The sequence below is a fragment of the Penicillium cataractarum genome, assembly GCF_028827025.1.
Source record: "Penicillium cataractarum strain IBT 29864 chromosome Unknown utg000008l, whole genome shotgun sequence".
In the NCBI taxonomy this organism is placed as follows: Eukaryota; Fungi; Ascomycota; class Eurotiomycetes; order Eurotiales; family Aspergillaceae; genus Penicillium; species Penicillium cataractarum.
In genome coordinates, this window is record NW_026622744.1 from 3,684,137 (window position 1) to 3,700,170 (window position 16,034).

The 16,034-nt window shown below is 52.0% G+C and overlaps 6 protein-coding genes across 6 annotated transcripts; 2 read left to right on the forward strand and 4 right to left on the reverse strand.

Annotated features, from left to right (window-relative positions):
* Positions 1-341: 341 nt before the first annotated feature.
* Positions 342-2,067, reverse strand: N7496_010420 (SMI1/KNR4 family protein; the record flags this gene model as incomplete). The annotated part of the gene is made up of 2 exons (XM_056703333.1): positions 342-1,926; positions 2,057-2,067. The coding sequence occupies 2 exons, from the start codon at positions 2,065-2,067 to the stop codon at positions 342-344; spliced, it is 1,596 nt and encodes a 531-aa protein (XP_056552333.1).
* Positions 2,068-5,412: 3,345 nt separating this feature from the next.
* Positions 5,413-6,957, reverse strand: N7496_010421 (uncharacterized protein; the record flags this gene model as incomplete). The annotated part of the gene is made up of 1 exon (XM_056703334.1): positions 5,413-6,957. The coding sequence occupies one exon, from the start codon at positions 6,955-6,957 to the stop codon at positions 5,413-5,415; it is 1,545 nt and encodes a 514-aa protein (XP_056552334.1).
* Positions 6,958-7,718: 761 nt separating this feature from the next.
* Positions 7,719-8,311, forward strand: N7496_010422 (SCF ubiquitin ligase complex subunit HRT1; the record flags this gene model as incomplete). The annotated part of the gene is made up of 4 exons (XM_056703335.1): positions 7,719-7,826; positions 7,905-7,983; positions 8,055-8,125; positions 8,213-8,311. The coding sequence occupies 4 exons, from the start codon at positions 7,719-7,721 to the stop codon at positions 8,309-8,311; spliced, it is 357 nt and encodes a 118-aa protein (XP_056552335.1).
* A 367-nt stretch (positions 8,312-8,678) lies between these two features.
* N7496_010423 (signal peptidase complex subunit 1) lies at positions 8,679-9,204 on the reverse strand (the record flags this gene model as incomplete). Its single annotated transcript, XM_056703336.1, has 3 exons — positions 8,679-8,879; positions 8,983-9,042; positions 9,157-9,204. The coding sequence occupies 3 exons, from the start codon at positions 9,202-9,204 to the stop codon at positions 8,679-8,681; spliced, it is 309 nt and encodes a 102-aa protein (XP_056552336.1).
* An 836-nt stretch (positions 9,205-10,040) lies between these two features.
* Positions 10,041-11,402, reverse strand: N7496_010424 (homoserine kinase; the record flags this gene model as incomplete). The annotated part of the gene is made up of 3 exons (XM_056703337.1): positions 10,041-10,385; positions 10,494-10,792; positions 10,979-11,402. 3 exons carry the CDS (start codon positions 11,400-11,402, stop codon positions 10,041-10,043), a joined length of 1,068 nt encoding a protein of 355 aa, XP_056552337.1.
* Positions 11,403-13,481: 2,079 nt separating this feature from the next.
* Positions 13,482-15,500, forward strand: N7496_010425 (magnesium transporter CorA family protein; the record flags this gene model as incomplete). Its single annotated transcript, XM_056703338.1, has 1 exon — positions 13,482-15,500. One exon carries the CDS (start codon positions 13,482-13,484, stop codon positions 15,498-15,500), a length of 2,019 nt encoding a protein of 672 aa, XP_056552338.1.
* Between the last annotated feature and the right edge of the window lie 534 nt (positions 15,501-16,034).

Sequence of the window (16,034 nt, forward strand, 5' to 3'; positions counted from 1 at the left end):
AAGAAAATGAAAAAAAAAGCTCAAGCTTAACCCTCAGTCCCCCTAAAGTTACAACAAATGCCGCGAAACCACAGAGACCGGAGAGAAAAAACACGGATGGAAAAAAAAAAAAAGAAATAAAATAAAGTTCTATACACGAAGCAGAAACAGTGGCACGTAGATCCAAAAGTTCGTTTCATCGACGCCTGCGTTGCCCTTGGATTGGAAAGAGAAATGGTAAAGACCCAGCGAGAAAGGTAAAGGTGATAGAGGTAGGTAAAGACACGGCAAGAAAGGAAGAGGAATAAGGAAGAAAAATGTCCATTCAGCGTAAAGTACGAGCACGAGCTCAAACTCAAACTCTAAATAGCCACGTTCTTCATCTCTCCAAGAACCTCCGAGTCCATAACGCTCGAGGGCTCTGCAGTCCCGTCACTCTTTTCGCTCTTCTCGGTCTTCTCACTCTCGGCCACCTTCGTCTCGGTCGTCTTCTCGGGGAATCCCTCGTTCTCCTTGTTGGAGATCTGCGGCGTAGCAACCTCCATCAGATCTTCAGTCTGCTCGACCTCCTTGCCGTTCTCCCGGGGATCCTCCGAGATCGTTGGGCCGGCAGTGGTAACGGGACTCGAAGTTTCCTCCGTCACACGAGCAAGAGGGCTAGATACGCCGAATGGCGTCTTGGGGCTTTGCACAGGGCCCTTGGAGAACCGATGCGGGGAGCGGCCACGCTCCTCGGCCCGAGTTGGGCTGCCATATGGTGAATCCCGACTGCTGGATTTGCCATTGGCATTCGCACCCAGACCATTGGGACCACGTCGTCGCGGCGCCCGACGTCCGTACTTCTGATCCGTCCGCCAGCGCAAAATCTCCAAATATGGTGGCTCAACATTCTGCGACTTGAACTCCCTCAGCTTCATCTCGTTGGTCTCCTCGTTAACAAAGGTCTTGCCGCTGCATAGATCCTCCGCGAAGACGGCCAGGAACGCTGCCCACGACCGCGCAATCACGTATTTACAGTCGTAGTCGCGGCCAAAGATGATGACCTGGCCCCATTTGCCAGCAGGCCCAGGAGCCAGATCAATGGCGATGTGGTTGCCGCCCCAGTCACGGGCGACCGGAATCCAGCCGGGGTGGGCATATGCCTTTTGCACGGCGCCCGGTGGTTGCGAATCCTGGCGGTCGAGCAGATCATTGCGCCACGCGCCCGGGTTGCTTTGTTGCTGAGCAGCAGAGGACGAGCTTGCGGCAGAGCTAGATACCGGCGCAGAAAGGGGAGCATTGTGGCTCAGGAATTCGTCATTTACAGTCTTCCAGTTTCTCCGCTCTTGCACAATCTCTTCGCAGTCCAAAAGCATAGAGCTGAACAAGACACCCGTGGGCAGACCGGGCCGCTCCTGGCCGTCGTGAATCATCAACGACTCGCGCAACTCCAGGGGCAGAGTGGCATCCAGCTCGTGTTCCAATTCATTAATGTCGTTTTGTGTGCATCCTTCGCCGAGGTTATCCAACAGTTCCTCGTAGTTGTGCTCCAACCACCGCTCAATCTTTCGCCAGGAGTGAGCGACCGGGGGTGGAGGGGGCGCGCCGTCATGGAAGCTCTGCATCTGGATCTCTGCCGGACCATCAGGCCCCTCGTTGGAGCCGCGTTTTTGAGAGGCAAGCGATCGCATTCCCGGGGAATAGGGACGGTTTGGCGAGCCCACCTCGGTTGGAGAGCCGTTCCATTCGGTCGCTTGTGCGGATGCCAAGCCCTTGGTTGTCTCGTCGTCGTAAGGGCTGGTGAGGTCGGGGCGGGACTCGATAGCGCTGGTAGCAATGGAGGTGAGAGGTTCATGGCGGCTTTGGCTCAGGGGGACGTGTCGACCGGTGCGATAGGGAGAATCGTGAGAGGCATGACGGTCATAGGAGGTCATGGTATGCCAAAAGGAGCGCCATGCCGAACCGAAACTAGAAGGGCTAGGGGGTTAGCGGAGAACGGGAGGAGACTTGGAGAAGGAGCGGCAGCAGGATGAGTGCAAAAGGGGAGTGAAAGCGAAAATAAGAGGCTAGAAAGGACAGTAGAGAGAGGGGAACTTACGCGTTCGCCATGGTGTCAGGATGGGGAGGGGGGGGAGAGGTTTTTGGTCAGAAAGGACACAAGAGGGCGGTCATTTGGCGACCGAGTCTCCGACGGGGGGATCAGCGAGAGATATGGGTGGTGATCAAATGGGGGAAGATGAGTAGGGAAATGAGAAGGAGAAGTTCAAGGTACAAAGATAGGTTCAAGGGAGTAAGAGTCGAGTAGTGTAGTTGGAGAGAGGAGAGAGGGAGAGAGGGTTAGGTAAGGATGGCAGGAACGAAAAATATGATAGATGGTCCTTTCCCCGTGATTTGAGGATCCGCCGACCACCTTTTTGGACGGACCACTCTGGTTAAAGGGAATTTTATCAGGTACCTGAACTGAACCACTGGAAATCCCCGAACCGCTGAACCTTTTAACCTTGTGTACCAGTCAATGACTTTGGTGTGTGCTGATATCTTCTCAGTTCATCGCCCCTGGCCGCATCCAGGCCCATGACCTTCAGGCATGCAGATCATGATGTCGTCGCTACTGCCGAGCGCAGCATACCAGCCCTTTTTCTCACGTTTGCACTGGACTCTTTTCTTCTTTTTTTACGGAGTCTACATAATGATGAATGATAATCGCATTGTCAACCGACTCAAACTCTGACATACATACGCCTACGCCGACGTGCATCGAGTCTGCCTAAAGTGCTGACGGACATAGTTCAGCATGTGCAAGACGCCATCAGCAATTTACTACTCTGTACATTGTTGACACGACAAATACCCTTAAGCGGCCGAGCCAAGTTCTGTAACTTTTCCAGAACATTCATCTAGGAATGACGGTAGTATGATGGCCCTGTACTACAGTACTACCATGTCCTCCGTGTATCAGCCCTGAATCCTCAGCCACTTCTCTGCCGTGGCGTCTACCCTCCTGTCCCAAATTAAGCTTCATCAGGTCCGAGACAAGATCGACAACCAGAACGAGAACATCCCCAGAATCCATAGCCTCTCGGTAATTCTACACTAAAATCTCTTATCACGCCATAAGCAAAAAAAAAAGCAAACCTTTAACCTTCTCAGAAGATTATTATCCCTATTTGCCTATCATCATTCATGTCCCTGGACCAGGTTTTCCAACGAAACCAACTTTTCCCTGCAACAGGGGGATACTTTATCCTCAGGACCGAATCAGATGCCTCGGTGACCCAATCTAACCGCAGTATAAAATTAGCAGTTGGCCCAGACAAATCCGAGTGGAGCAGGGCCCGACGACCGGGGAGCAGAGTGGCGTCTCGACCCGATTATTAAGGGGGTGGGAAACGCCCACGTAACGCCCGCGTAGATGGTGAGGCAAATCCACGTATGAATGTCCACAATTGAGTACAGAGGACGGAGTAGAGAAGAGATTGAGCTGTAGTTTCTCAAGAAAGAAATTCAAGACTGAGTCAAGCAGAAAATAACTTCTATCTACCGGAGTATCATTGTAATTGTAAAGACCCTGATCCAAACTCGCCAAGTATACCACACGAACCCCGTTCTAGCCAAATTTCTAATTGAGATCAGCGCCGGAGACCAAACCATCAACCGTTCTCCCCTTTTAACTTCTCGGCGAGGGCCCCTCCGCAAGAAGTTCTCCCGGGCGCCGCCGTTGCTTCCATTAAAATTTAAACGGAGTGGCTCGGGGGGCGGTGATTCGGTGGTTTCAACTCTGGAAGACTAGAAGGTGGACCACTCCACCAAGCAAGCCATTTGGTGGTTAAGAAATTTGGGGGTTTACTGGATTGAGTTTTGATATAAGAATCAGTCAGGTATTTCAATTGAGTAGTATATTTAGTACTTTATACTGTTTATTATTCTACAAGAAGTATGAATTCTAGCGTAAATGGGCAGCTGAAGGTACTAGAAAGGGAGCACTTTTTTAACTAATTAAAGAGGCAGATCTGGACTGACGGGGTAATTCCGATAATGCATGGATGGAAAAGGTGTATACCAAGATATCATACTAATCAATTCATCCTTCCTGATGGTGGTACACACTTGGAAATATAAAGCTCAACGGCTCAATTTGCACTTGTCCAGTGGAGACATGTACTTGACTGGGTCAAGGGGAATATTTATCTCAGAGTCAAGGGTATCAAGCTGTCAGTCAACACTTCAAGTGTCCATATGGATGAGATATAGTATTGTAATCTCAAGCTGGTATCCTAATGTCATTTATTGTCTTTGAAGATCACGAAGACTTTGCCTATGTAGGTTCAATGATCCTGTTGTACAACCATTGTTAATATTGGAAGCCTTGTAAATGTTATTCCTTGGCCTTATCTACACCATTCAAAGAAGTTTCTCGACAATACCAAGATTCCCTACCACTACAACCAAGCACTACAAAGAAAATATCTACCAACCAGCAAGTTCAAACGAGTGGACGCGAATTTTATTCGCAACATACAAGATGCCAAAGTCAAAAAAAATCACAAAGCCATCCAGAACAGAGTCTGGCTGGCAAACGTAGGGGGAAATACACCAGAGTGCATAACGCTGACAAGATCAACCACCAAAGCAGTCAATCACCCCCAACGCCAGGCACTCAACACAAGATAGGCAGAGAAAAACACAAAAGAAAAAAAGAAACGCAAAGCGAGAGAATGACGATCTCGCTGAAATGAAGCAGCGAGCAGACCAATGAGTATGATTGCTGTCGCAATCACAATCGCAGCCACCAGTCAAGCAGAGAGACATTCAATGTCCTCGAGCCCAGCCAGTTAGGCACCAAAGTGCCGTGCAAATCCAGAATAAGCACAGTGCATTGCAGGATCCCGACTCCGACCGATGCAAACGAAGCGGCCCGGCTTCGTCAAACTAAACCCGAACCGAGCCCAAACCGAAGCCAGCCAAGCCGAAACCAAAGTTGATGAACTTCCACTGGAAACCCAAAACCCGAAACCAATGCATCATGAGAAACACCACCCGACCGAGTACCGTTGTCGTCATGTGGCAAGAAGAGGTCATAGACGTTGAAGCGAAGAGAAAAAAAAAGACAGGGGACATAGGAAAGGAAACATGATTGCCAAAGAATAGATGAAATGGACAGGAAAAGATCAAAGTATGAGCCGCCGAGGGTAACACGAGAAAACAGAGACATTCATGGACCCAGTCCATGAATGTTATGCAAACCGCCTGTGAAACCGATGCATGAAGCCGTTAAAAACCAAAGAAAAAGAAGAAGACATGGCAGATAGAAGACATCCAGACCCTCGATGAAAGCAAGAATGTGTTGAGAAAAGACAAGTTGTGCAGAAGAAAAGATCACGCCCATATCATCATCCTTAAAAATGCCCATTCATCAAAAACCAAAAAGAGAGGGAAAAAATGAAAAAATGAAAGCTAAGCAGCAAATGAACTCTGCATGCCACTAGATGGAAGGCCTGGCCCAGGAGCTTGAGCAGCGTCCAGCTTCAGGATTCGCCGCAAGTCATCCTCCATCTTCTTGGTATCGATCGGCCGGGAAGTTGCCGGAGATGGAGAATTAGTTGGCAGGGGAAAAGCTGCATGGGTGTACTGCGGCTGTGGAGAGATAAAGCCAGCCTGGTGCGGCATAGGAGCGGGAGCAGTGGCCGCATAATGATTATTCCCGTAGGGTGCAGGCGACGATTGGCCAGAAGAGTGACCATTGCTGTAGTAACCATTGCCATAGCCATTGGTATAGCCATTAACTCCGGGGACTTCGCGTCTCAGAGGCGAGTTTGTATTCCGGAAGGGCTGGGAGCCATTGGCATGGGTGTAAGGGTACGACGGACGACCAGCGTTGTTATGATGGTTGTTGTCAGTGTGCCCTGAATGTGGTGGACCGGAATACCCTTGAGCTGGAGGACCCGAGTACGTGCGCATCGGAGTGGCGTAGTGAGGGACGGTCGATTTGATGTTGGGCCGAAGAGGATTGGGAGCTCCGTAGTTGCCAGGCTGAGCCTGAGCTGGTGGAGATGTTGACGAAGGTGGCTCCTGAGGCCGAGGGTTCAGCAACATGTACTTCAGCTGCTCTGTCTTCAAACGGTTTTGATCTTCAGTACTAGCACCCAGAGCGGGACTAGGTGACTGAGACGGAGAACTAGAAGATCGCAACGCGTTCATGCGATCTTGATACGAAGGAGCAAACGAAGGACCGATTGGCGAAGCCCGGGCACGCTCAGTTTCGAGATCCATTGGGAACATTCCACCGGGTGTGTGGTTGGGATTTGAACGCAACACTTTGGAATCGGTCTGCGGCGAGCGCACACGAGCGGCGGCCTCGGGACTACCCATGGTATTGGAAGTACGAGCCTGCACAGCAGCTTTGAACAGGAAATCGAGAGGGGAAGGTTGCGCCGGCTGAGTCACGGCTGCAGTCTGCGGGCGAGCAGCACGAGGTTTGGACGGAGTAGTCTCAAGATCGGGTTCTATCTCCGCATTGTCGCTGTCGGTCTCTAGAGTCGGGGCAAGATCGGATTCGGGGAAAGACTTGGAAAAGAAGCTCGGGATGGGCAGTGCCGACGGGGCGGGTGACGCATGGAAGGTTGGGCCTGCATAGGCTGCCGAGCTATCCTTCGCTGGAGTCGCCACGCTGGGTTGCGAATTGGTGTGCCGGTGCCCGTTCTGACTTGGGGCAGGCGAAACTCCATTACCGTTGCGGGGCAGAGGTTTCTTGCCGGAGCGTGGAGGCTTCTTCTTGTTTTGGACGTTGACCGATGAATCGGTTGTGACGCCAGCCGGACTCATGTTGCGCGGGGGCGAAGATGGCGGGGTGCTCAACAAAGTGGAATTTTGTGTATGCGGGGTAGTCAGCTTCTTCGAGGGTCTTCGGTGATTGTTGTTGTTGTTGTTGTTGTTGTTGTTGGCGTTGTTGCTATTCCGAGTGCCCTTGGGAGTGGGAAGGTGAGGAGATTGGGTCGACATGACGGTGGGTTGTTTTGGCTTAAAAAATAGGCAGCCTGGATGGGAAGATATTCGGAGAAAGGAGAAGAAACAAAAGGGCACAAGCGCTGAGAGAAACACGGGTAACGGGAAAGTCAAAGGATGAAGCCCAGTCACTGCTCAGCAGCTGTCGACGGTATTAGAGAGATGATTCAACGCCGGAGCGCAAAGAACGAACAGGGAGTGCAACGGGTTGCAAAGAGAAGGACCGAGCACAGAAAGAGAAAAGGAGGTCTAGAGTGTTGAAGAGAAAGGCACGAGCAAATCGCACGAGAGAGACATGTCTAGCGGAAGTTGTAGGTGTAGAGGAGGAAGAGAGGAGAGTCATCGCCAAGTGACGCTGGAGTCAGGTCGCAGACGTAGCGGGGGATGACTAAGGATTTCCGCCACCCAGTGTTTTTGCTCAGACCGCCCTACTCACCGCCTGGCAATTAGGAGTAGGCTTAGCTACTGAGGAACAAACACAATCAAACAGTTCAACGGAGTGGGGGAGCTATCCAGAACCTTTGAGGCTCCGCCGTGTCCGTCATCTTCCTTGGTCATTTCCATATTACCATCATCCCTTTCACCTCCAAGGTTGTCCTCCCGCCACCACAATTTCCTAGGGTCTAATCGCTACACCTATTTCTGCCGCCACGAGAGGGTCCCCTACGTGATCCCCTCTCTCCAACCCTCGATTCATTCTCCCAATCTCCGCCTCCGACACCACCATAACCACAAGTCACACCCACACAACCACAGCTATGGCGGACGTTGAAATGAAAGAAGCCTCTGCCTCTTCATCCAAGGGCAAGGCCGTCGCAAAGGGCACCGACGGAGCCAGTGATAGGAAGAAGTTCGAAGTCAAGAAGGTAGATATATCCAGCAGTTGCTACCTTGGGAGCAACCCACCTTGAAAACGAGAACAGCTCAACTGAGACTCTATCTAGTGGAATGCAGTCGCCCTCTGGGCCTGGGATATCGTCGTTGACAACTGCGCCATCTGCCGAAACCACATTATGGACTTGTGTACGTCTCCACGGGGAGGTGTCTTCGCTGATGGGCCAGCATCAATGCTAACATTAACACTACAACCACAGGTATCGAATGCCAAGCAAACCAAGGCTCATCAACCAACGAGGAATGCACCGTCGCATGGGGTATCTGCAACGTCCGTATACCCATTCCAAACCGATAACCGGAACCCCGTTCTTGTCCTTGTCCATGACCGTGTTGACTAACATCCCTCTCTCTACAGCACGCATTCCACTTCCACTGCATCTCCCGATGGCTGAAGACCCGACAGGTATGCCCACTGGACAACCGAGACTGGGAGTTCCAGAAGTACGGACGGTAGACGGCGCTGGGCGTCGTCTTTCACGAGTGAATTTCCATGTTTTCCCTTTTACAATATTCTACGAGAACAATGCAATGCCTGGGCGTTGGCTTATGAGCCCTTTGAAAGCTTTCTTACAAATACACACACATTCGCAGATACCTAGCTCCATGGCGACGGCCACGAGAGTCAAAACAGGATCGGAAAGGCTGGAAATCACGTCTCAAACAAACGTTGGAAAAACCAATGATCCTTGTTATTCCCCGCCCTTGGAGTTGTAGATGTAGCTCTAGCATACACAATTTCCGAAAGATATCCACACTCAGCAGCGTTGTCTATACTCCCAGATCCCAAACAAAATTCCCAAATATTTTCTCTGTTCCCTGCCTCAAGCAACCTTAACACCATCAACAACAACCCTCGCACCCCCAACCTTCCCCGTCACACTCCCAAACCACTTCTCAGGATTCTGATTATAGAACGGCCACGGCGGAACAACAACCAGCGCCGTGAACAGTGTACCGCCCAGACCGGTCCATAGCGTGAGATGGATATCTTTGTAGATGTAGCCGACGAGGAAACTGATTGCCTGTTGGGTTTATGGGATTTGGTTAGTCTGGCGATTGCTTGCTTCGGTTTGGAAGAGTAGAGCTCGTAGCTTGTAGGTTGGACGTGGGGAGAGGAACGCTTACGCCGAAGATTATTAGCAGTACCGTGCTAAGTAGCTCAGCTAGCCGTTGACCGTGGAAGTCCTAGATGTTGTTAGCTATGTCGCGCTCTTCGTGTCTGGATTGCGGGATTGTATAGGCCAGCAGGGCAGGGATGATGGTGTAGTGTAGTATGGCGCGGTGGTGATGGTAACGTACAATCTGGCCTTCGAAGGCATCTTGCAACGGAGCGAGGATATTATCCATTATTACTGGTAGGTGAATGGACGACAGGATCCGAACTTTGGTCGCGGCTTGGGATCGGAGTTTCCTGGGGAGGCGCTTATCGTAATGTTGTCATCTGCCCACCGCCTCCGCCTGCGGGACGGAGAGCTACGTAGTGGACAGTATTCAAGAAGCACTATACTTCGAATGACGGACTTGGTCAATTTCGAGAGTACTTTACATTGTCAATGCTGAAAATACGGCTTGTTTATGTTTAATTGAGGACTTTTCCCAAAAAAAGGTGACGTGTTGCTCATGATTCATCTATATACTCCAAATGTCTATCTCTATAGAACCCGGTCCGCATATTCATACTTCAAAATAAGCGACCACTCGTAACAAAACGACCAGCATCCAAACGCTCGGTCTCCCACGAACCCCAGTCCCAAAAATGACTTTTCCAGGCTAATTGATCAACGATAAAAGAAACAAGCGAAAAAATGGATGATCTTCCCAGCCCACATGCAGATGCCATGCATGATGCGGGAGAAGCAGAAGCAGAAGCAGCGGTGAACAAAACTATCCATCTTGCATCCCGACACATGGCTCGAGAAGGGAGGTGGAGTGGGTGCGCTCGTGCCGGTCAGCTCATGGACACGCGCCATTCGAAGCTGCTTCGACTCACGCACCCTGCCCCCAGATCGATCCAAGGAGGACTGAGCCCTCGTGGCTCCCGGCTCCCGGCTCACCGTCGTTAGATGCATCTACACGAACGGCAGCGTGCAACGCGCGTCATATTTAAATCGCGAGCCCACTTACAGCGAAACGATCGACCGTATGACGCTGGGAAGAACAGGGAGCATCCCCTGGGAACAGCTCTATTTCGGAGAGACGGTGGCACCGTCCTGGGCAGGCTCGAGCAGCTTCCACTGGCAAGTGATGTTGTTAGTGGCAAAGTGGGCGATGATGCGGTCAGCAATCTCGGTGAAGCGATCCGTGGCCAAGGCCAGGATGGTAGGGCCAGCGCCGGACAGGCAGATACCCAGAAGACCGGGCTGGGTGGCCGGGCTCATTGATTGCAGGATTTCGGTCAGACCTGGGATGAGGGTCTTGCGGTATGGCTGGTGCACCTTGTCCTGCATGGCGAGGTAGATCATGTCCGGGTCTGGTGGAGAGCTACCCAGGGCAGCGGGTAGGAGGGCAGCGCGTTGGAGGTTGAAGACCTACAATTGAGAGTGTTAGATATCGTAGATTTTAGTAAAGACCAAGGCCGTCTTGGAGGGAAGGGATTGAGTCTTCTAAAAGGTATATTTCTCGATTCTCATACGTACCACGTCGGCCCGGGTGTAGGTTTGGGGAAGCACGTTGCGGGCATTGGCAGTCGGCACCACAAAGTCCGGGATAATTGCAATGGCCTTGATCTCCGGGGCCCAGTCGAACTTGCGGTAGTGACCAATTCCCAATGGGGGCTCTGGGGGCTTGACACCGGTATCGATACCTCCAGCGGGCGCGGGCAGGACCTCACTGAGAGGGATCTCTTTGCGCGCAACGTCCTCGGGCTTCAGCTCGTTCAGGTACGTGCCAACGAAGCCACCGAACAGGGATGCAGCAACGTTATCGGGGTGTCGCTCTGTAGGGAGGAATGCGTGAGTATACGATTATGCGGGGAGTTGTTGTGGACCAAGCAAGATCCAATTGTTCCTTTTACTCCCGCTATGAGTTCTCTTGCAGATACTAGTCTGAAGCAGAACCCTGCGCCGGGAAGTAAAAAGCCGTTGGTATGCTTGGTCCAAGTTCCAAGGAATATCTCACGTACCAATCATCAAACAGTAATCGAGCAGGCGGTCCTTGCTCAAACCCAGCTTACCGACCTCGTTCGCCAGCATTACACCGGCGACGACGGCCGTGCCCGACGATCCCAGACCCCGACCCAGCGGGATAGGGTTGACGATGTGCACGGAGGTCTCGACGGGGAAAGCGCGCTGGTCATGGCAGCGGAGGACATAGAGGGCGACACGGGTGATGAGGTTGACTTCGGGGTCGAGGCTAATCTTCTCAGTGGACTTGCTCTGGTCCTCGTAGGTGATAGCGCAGTTGAGCGGGAGTGTGGAGGAGCCCTTGGAGGGGTCGACGGTGACGTGGATGTCGAGATGGAGGGACAAGGCCAGGCCGATCACGTCGAAGCCGGGGCCGATGTTGGCGGAGGAGCAAGGGGTTCTGATCACGAAAGAGGAGGCCATGGTGGGCAGGAGGGAAATAAATTGCGAATCAGAAGCCTCCAAGGATTCAATGGCCCGGTACCTAGAGGAATTGGTGCAATTGAGGGGGAAAGGTGTTGTTGTTACTGTGCCTTTTGCGTCGGAGTTGCTACGAATTGTATGGAGGGGTTGTATGACTCGAATGCGGGTCTTGGCGAAAAAAAGAGCGTCCGACGTCGGGGAAAAGAGTGGAGCTGATCAACTGCGGACTCGTGGAGAGTCAATTGGCTCGATTGGTAAGGCTAGACTAGGGTGTTAGAGTGGTCAGTCGGAGAACTTCATAGGCTGAATTGGATTTAGTGGTGATCAGGTGTCGTGTGCTCTTTTTCTTTTTCCTCCACTTCTTGTGATGCTCCATCGCTGCCGGGCTGCTCTTTTAGTCTCCACTTGAGATAGCCGACACCTTCAAGGTGGGACTAAGAGGAGACTTATTCCGTGCATGCTGGACCTATGCTAGTCTCTCGATATGATTAGTGTCTTCTGTGATGGTTATATATGGGCCTTTGGTTTCAAGTAGTGTTACAACTAGTGATAGTCTCTTGGGGATGGAGTACATATCTAGGGAGAACAAAAGATAGGTGCCTAACTATGGAGTCATGTCTTCGCTACTGGCAGTTCGGTGGATTAGTCCTACTAAGTACGGACATACTCCGTAGAATAATTTAGAGAAGACTGATCATAGGCTACATGTTAAAGGCCTCAATTCACTGGTCATCCGATCAACGCCATAGTCTGCAGGGTACAAGAAAAAAAGCACTGATGGTCAGCGCTTAACCCTATCTCGAAAAGTACCAGGATATGCCGGTGAAGATTCGGCAACAAATGCCTCATGGCTAACGGGAGTGGTGACGAGGGACTGGCCCTAGGGCTCTAGGAGTCTAGGGGGTAAACGTGTGGCTGGAACAACCTATGGACGAAAGAGGGTAAAACTCTCGTTCTAGTCTTTTCTGGCCGGCGAACCCCGTCTGCAACCCGACCCGCCGAAAATTTTCACAATACGACGGCGGTACAGGAAGATTGAGTATATCTATGTCAATTATATATGAAATGTAGTAGAATATCAGAATAGATATCCTAGAAATATCTAAAGAGTTTCTCTTATTTAATTCTCGAGGTGGATCTATCCATACGATCCTCTCCGGTACAGAGTATATACACTATGGAGAACCTGAATGATTTACCGTCGCCGTGACTGGCCCGCGCCCGCAATCATCGCCCGCCGTCCATTTTAGCCCGTGCGTCTCTCGCCACAAACCTTTCGTCTCGGCGCCACTTTTTCCTCTTTCCTTCACCCACTTCCCCCTCTCGTCTGTCGAGACATATAACTACTACCGCTCTACTTGGGAAAAGCAGATTCCCTGTCAAATCTCTGCAGCCTTTATCAACCAACTCCAAACCCCCTCTACGAGGCCCTTGCAGGTTCATTTCCCGTCCGTGGAAGACTCTGCGAGTGACCCTCTGAAGTTCACCCTCTCTGATAAAGCTTGCGACTCAGCTCGCTCGCGTCCACTTTTGCTCGCTCGCTCCCCCAGTCGTCGCCCTGGAGCACTATCGCTCCCCTTCATTTGACTCATTCAAGTTGGCGGGACTTCGCTACACTCAGTACTCCTCTCTCCTCCACCCTCTTGCAGGCCCTAAGTTCCGGGTCTTCTGCGGAGGCGACACCAGACCCCCCTAACTTGGCCTAATCCCCCTTTTGAGCGTCGCAGCCAGACGTACGTCGGGAACGCCAGACCCTCGTGAAGGGTCTGGCTCATGGATGGAGGCCCGTTTCCCATAATACGGTCCTCTTGAATCAGAAAAGAACACCGGCTTACGTTCTGTGGCTGTTCGTGCTGCCGACAAAGCAATATCAAACTTAACAACTTCAAAACACCAAATCTCAAAGTCGATAACCGACATTTCCCATCTCAAAGGGAAATTCAAAATTAGCCCAACCTGGCGTGCTAAACTCGAAACTCGATCTACCCGATTCACCTCCTCTTCCCCTCCAATCCTCCCCAGAAAAGCAACATCCTTCAATCAAAACCACCAGAAAAGCAAAATAAACACACCGCAGCCATGTCCAGCAGCCACCGTTCCGAGAAGGACGTGTGCCTGACCCGGTACAGTACTCCTGTTCCCGAGCTGGATGACCACCGCTTCCATATGAACGCCGTGAATACCCCGCGCATCGAGGCCCCGCAAGAAGAGCCATTGAGCCGCCAGAACACCGCTGCTCAGCAAGGACCGAGAGGCGAATTGATGCCCGATCGTCCCGACCTGTTGCAGGTGCAAGATGCCCTGCGCGAAGGCGCTCCCGTCTTTCGAGACTTTGAACAAGCAGTGATCGACGACGATCGCTCGGAGCATGACGTAGCTGGAATGGGCCGACGCTTCTCGGTCGATCCCACGGCGAATTTCCACACGCCTCGCCGTATCAGCTGCGCCCAGCAGGAACTGGCAGGAGGGAATTTGTCCCGCAGTTCTTCTGTCTCGGCGCGTTCGTCTTCGCCGCCCAACTCAGTCGATGCTTTTGCGGACCCTCGTCGGCGCGAGCGTGCCAACACTTTGGAAAGCCATGCGCCCCCAGATCTGGAGGCTTTGCTGCAACGTACTGTTTCGGGAGGCACCCACGCGCGCCGTCCGACTTTCAGCAACGCCAGTGCCATCCGTCCCCCGCCCGGTGACATCTCCGTGTGTGCGCCGGAGGAGCCCGGTGTGCCAATTACCTATGACGAGCCCGGCCGTATCCCGGTCATCGACTATGAGGAACTGGAGGAGTTTGTGGCTCTGAACCAGCAAACCAATATTGCTACGGGCAACAACAATTGCCGCCGCAAGCATAGCCTGAGCTCGCAGAGCAAGAAGCCTCGCATCTTTTACGATCTGCGTCAGGGTGTGAAGAGTCCTGGTTTGGAGGAATTCAAGACGGCCGATTCGGCCGATTCGTCGGATACTTGCGAGGTGTGTGAAGAGGTGGATGAGAAGAGACCCAGCAATGTACTGGACGAGAAGGAGCTGGTTGAGACCCTGCCCAACATCAATGAGCCCATGCGATTTGGGTTCTTCTCGTCCGAGTCGCAGACCACCGTGCACGCGGCTGAATTGGGTGATTTGGTGCTCCCCGGTGACAGCTTCCGTGACCTGTTCCAGCTGGGCCCCGAGGGTGGTGTGTGGTGGTTGGATGTGGTCAATCCTACGGAGGCGGAGCTCGGTGCCATCTCGCGAGCGTTCTCGATCCACCCGCTGACCACGGAGGATATCCTGACACAGGAGGCGCGCGAGAAGGTGGAACTGTTCAAGCAGTACTACTTTGTCTGTTTCCGCACTTTCTATCAGATGGACAAGACTAGCGAGGAGTTCCTGGAACCGGTCAACTTTTACATGGTGGTGTTCCGGGATGGAGTGCTGACTTTCTCCTTCGAGGAGAACCCGCACGCCTCCAACGTGCGCAAGCGTATTGGTAAGCTGCGCGACTACGTCTCGCTCAGTAGCGACTGGATTTGTTATGCCATGATCGACGACATTGTCGATAGTTTCGGTCCCGTTATTCGGGATGTCGAGCTCGAGTCCGAGGCGATCGAAGACCATGTGTTCATCGCGCGCGTCGACGACTTTGAGTCCTTCCTGCCACGCATTGGCGGTCTCCGCAAGAAGGTTATGAGTCTCATGCGTCTGCTGGGTGGCAAGGCGGACGTTATTCGTGGTTTCTCCAAGCGATGCAACGAGCAGTACTCGGTTACGCCTCGCGGCGACATCGGACTGTATCTGGGTGACATTCAGGATCACGTGGTGACCATGATGTCCAACTTGGCTCATTTTGAGAAGATGCTCAGCCGCTCGCACACCAACTACCTGGCTCAGCTGAATGTGACCAACCTCGTGCTAGGCAACCATGTCAACAAGGTGCTGAGCAAGGTCACGTTGATCGCGACTATCCTAGTCCCGATGAACTTGATCTGTGGTCTTTTCGGTATGAACGTTAATGTGCCGGGTAAGAACGCCGACGGCCTGGGATGGTTCTTTGGTATTCTGGGCGTGATGGGAGCCATTGTGGTTTTCAGTATGTGCCTGGCGAGGTGGCAGAAGCTGGTCTAATGATGTTGTGGAAGGGGGGATTTTTTGGCTAGGAGAGAACTGATTTACGAGTTTACTTGGTTTCATTTTCCGTGACTTATTTTCTCTGGCTGTGCCGTGTGTTGATATCTTTTGTGATTCTCTGTGACGGCCAGCTCTGTGAGCGTGGTATTTACCTTCGAGTATATTTGGCATTATCGTATAGTTCTGCTTTGAATCTGTGAATACCTGAAAATATATATGATTGCATTAGAAGATTAAATTTGTACTTGCTCATAGCTAGTGTTCGATGGGTCTAAATCTAGACTGGCCTGTATACTTCACTAGCCACGCGTCGGTCCGTGGCGCCAAGGCATCAAGGCAACAATAATCCGATAAGGCCGTCCGCGATTAGCATCGGTTCCTCCCTCCAACACATTTCCACATGCAGCAGAGGACATTACACCTTTCAGGAAGAGGTTCGCAAGTTGGTGGGTCTTAAACTGCTTGCCCAGGAGCAATCGCCAACATTGGAAGCTACCCTATCTTACATGCGCCACCGACCTGAAGAACACA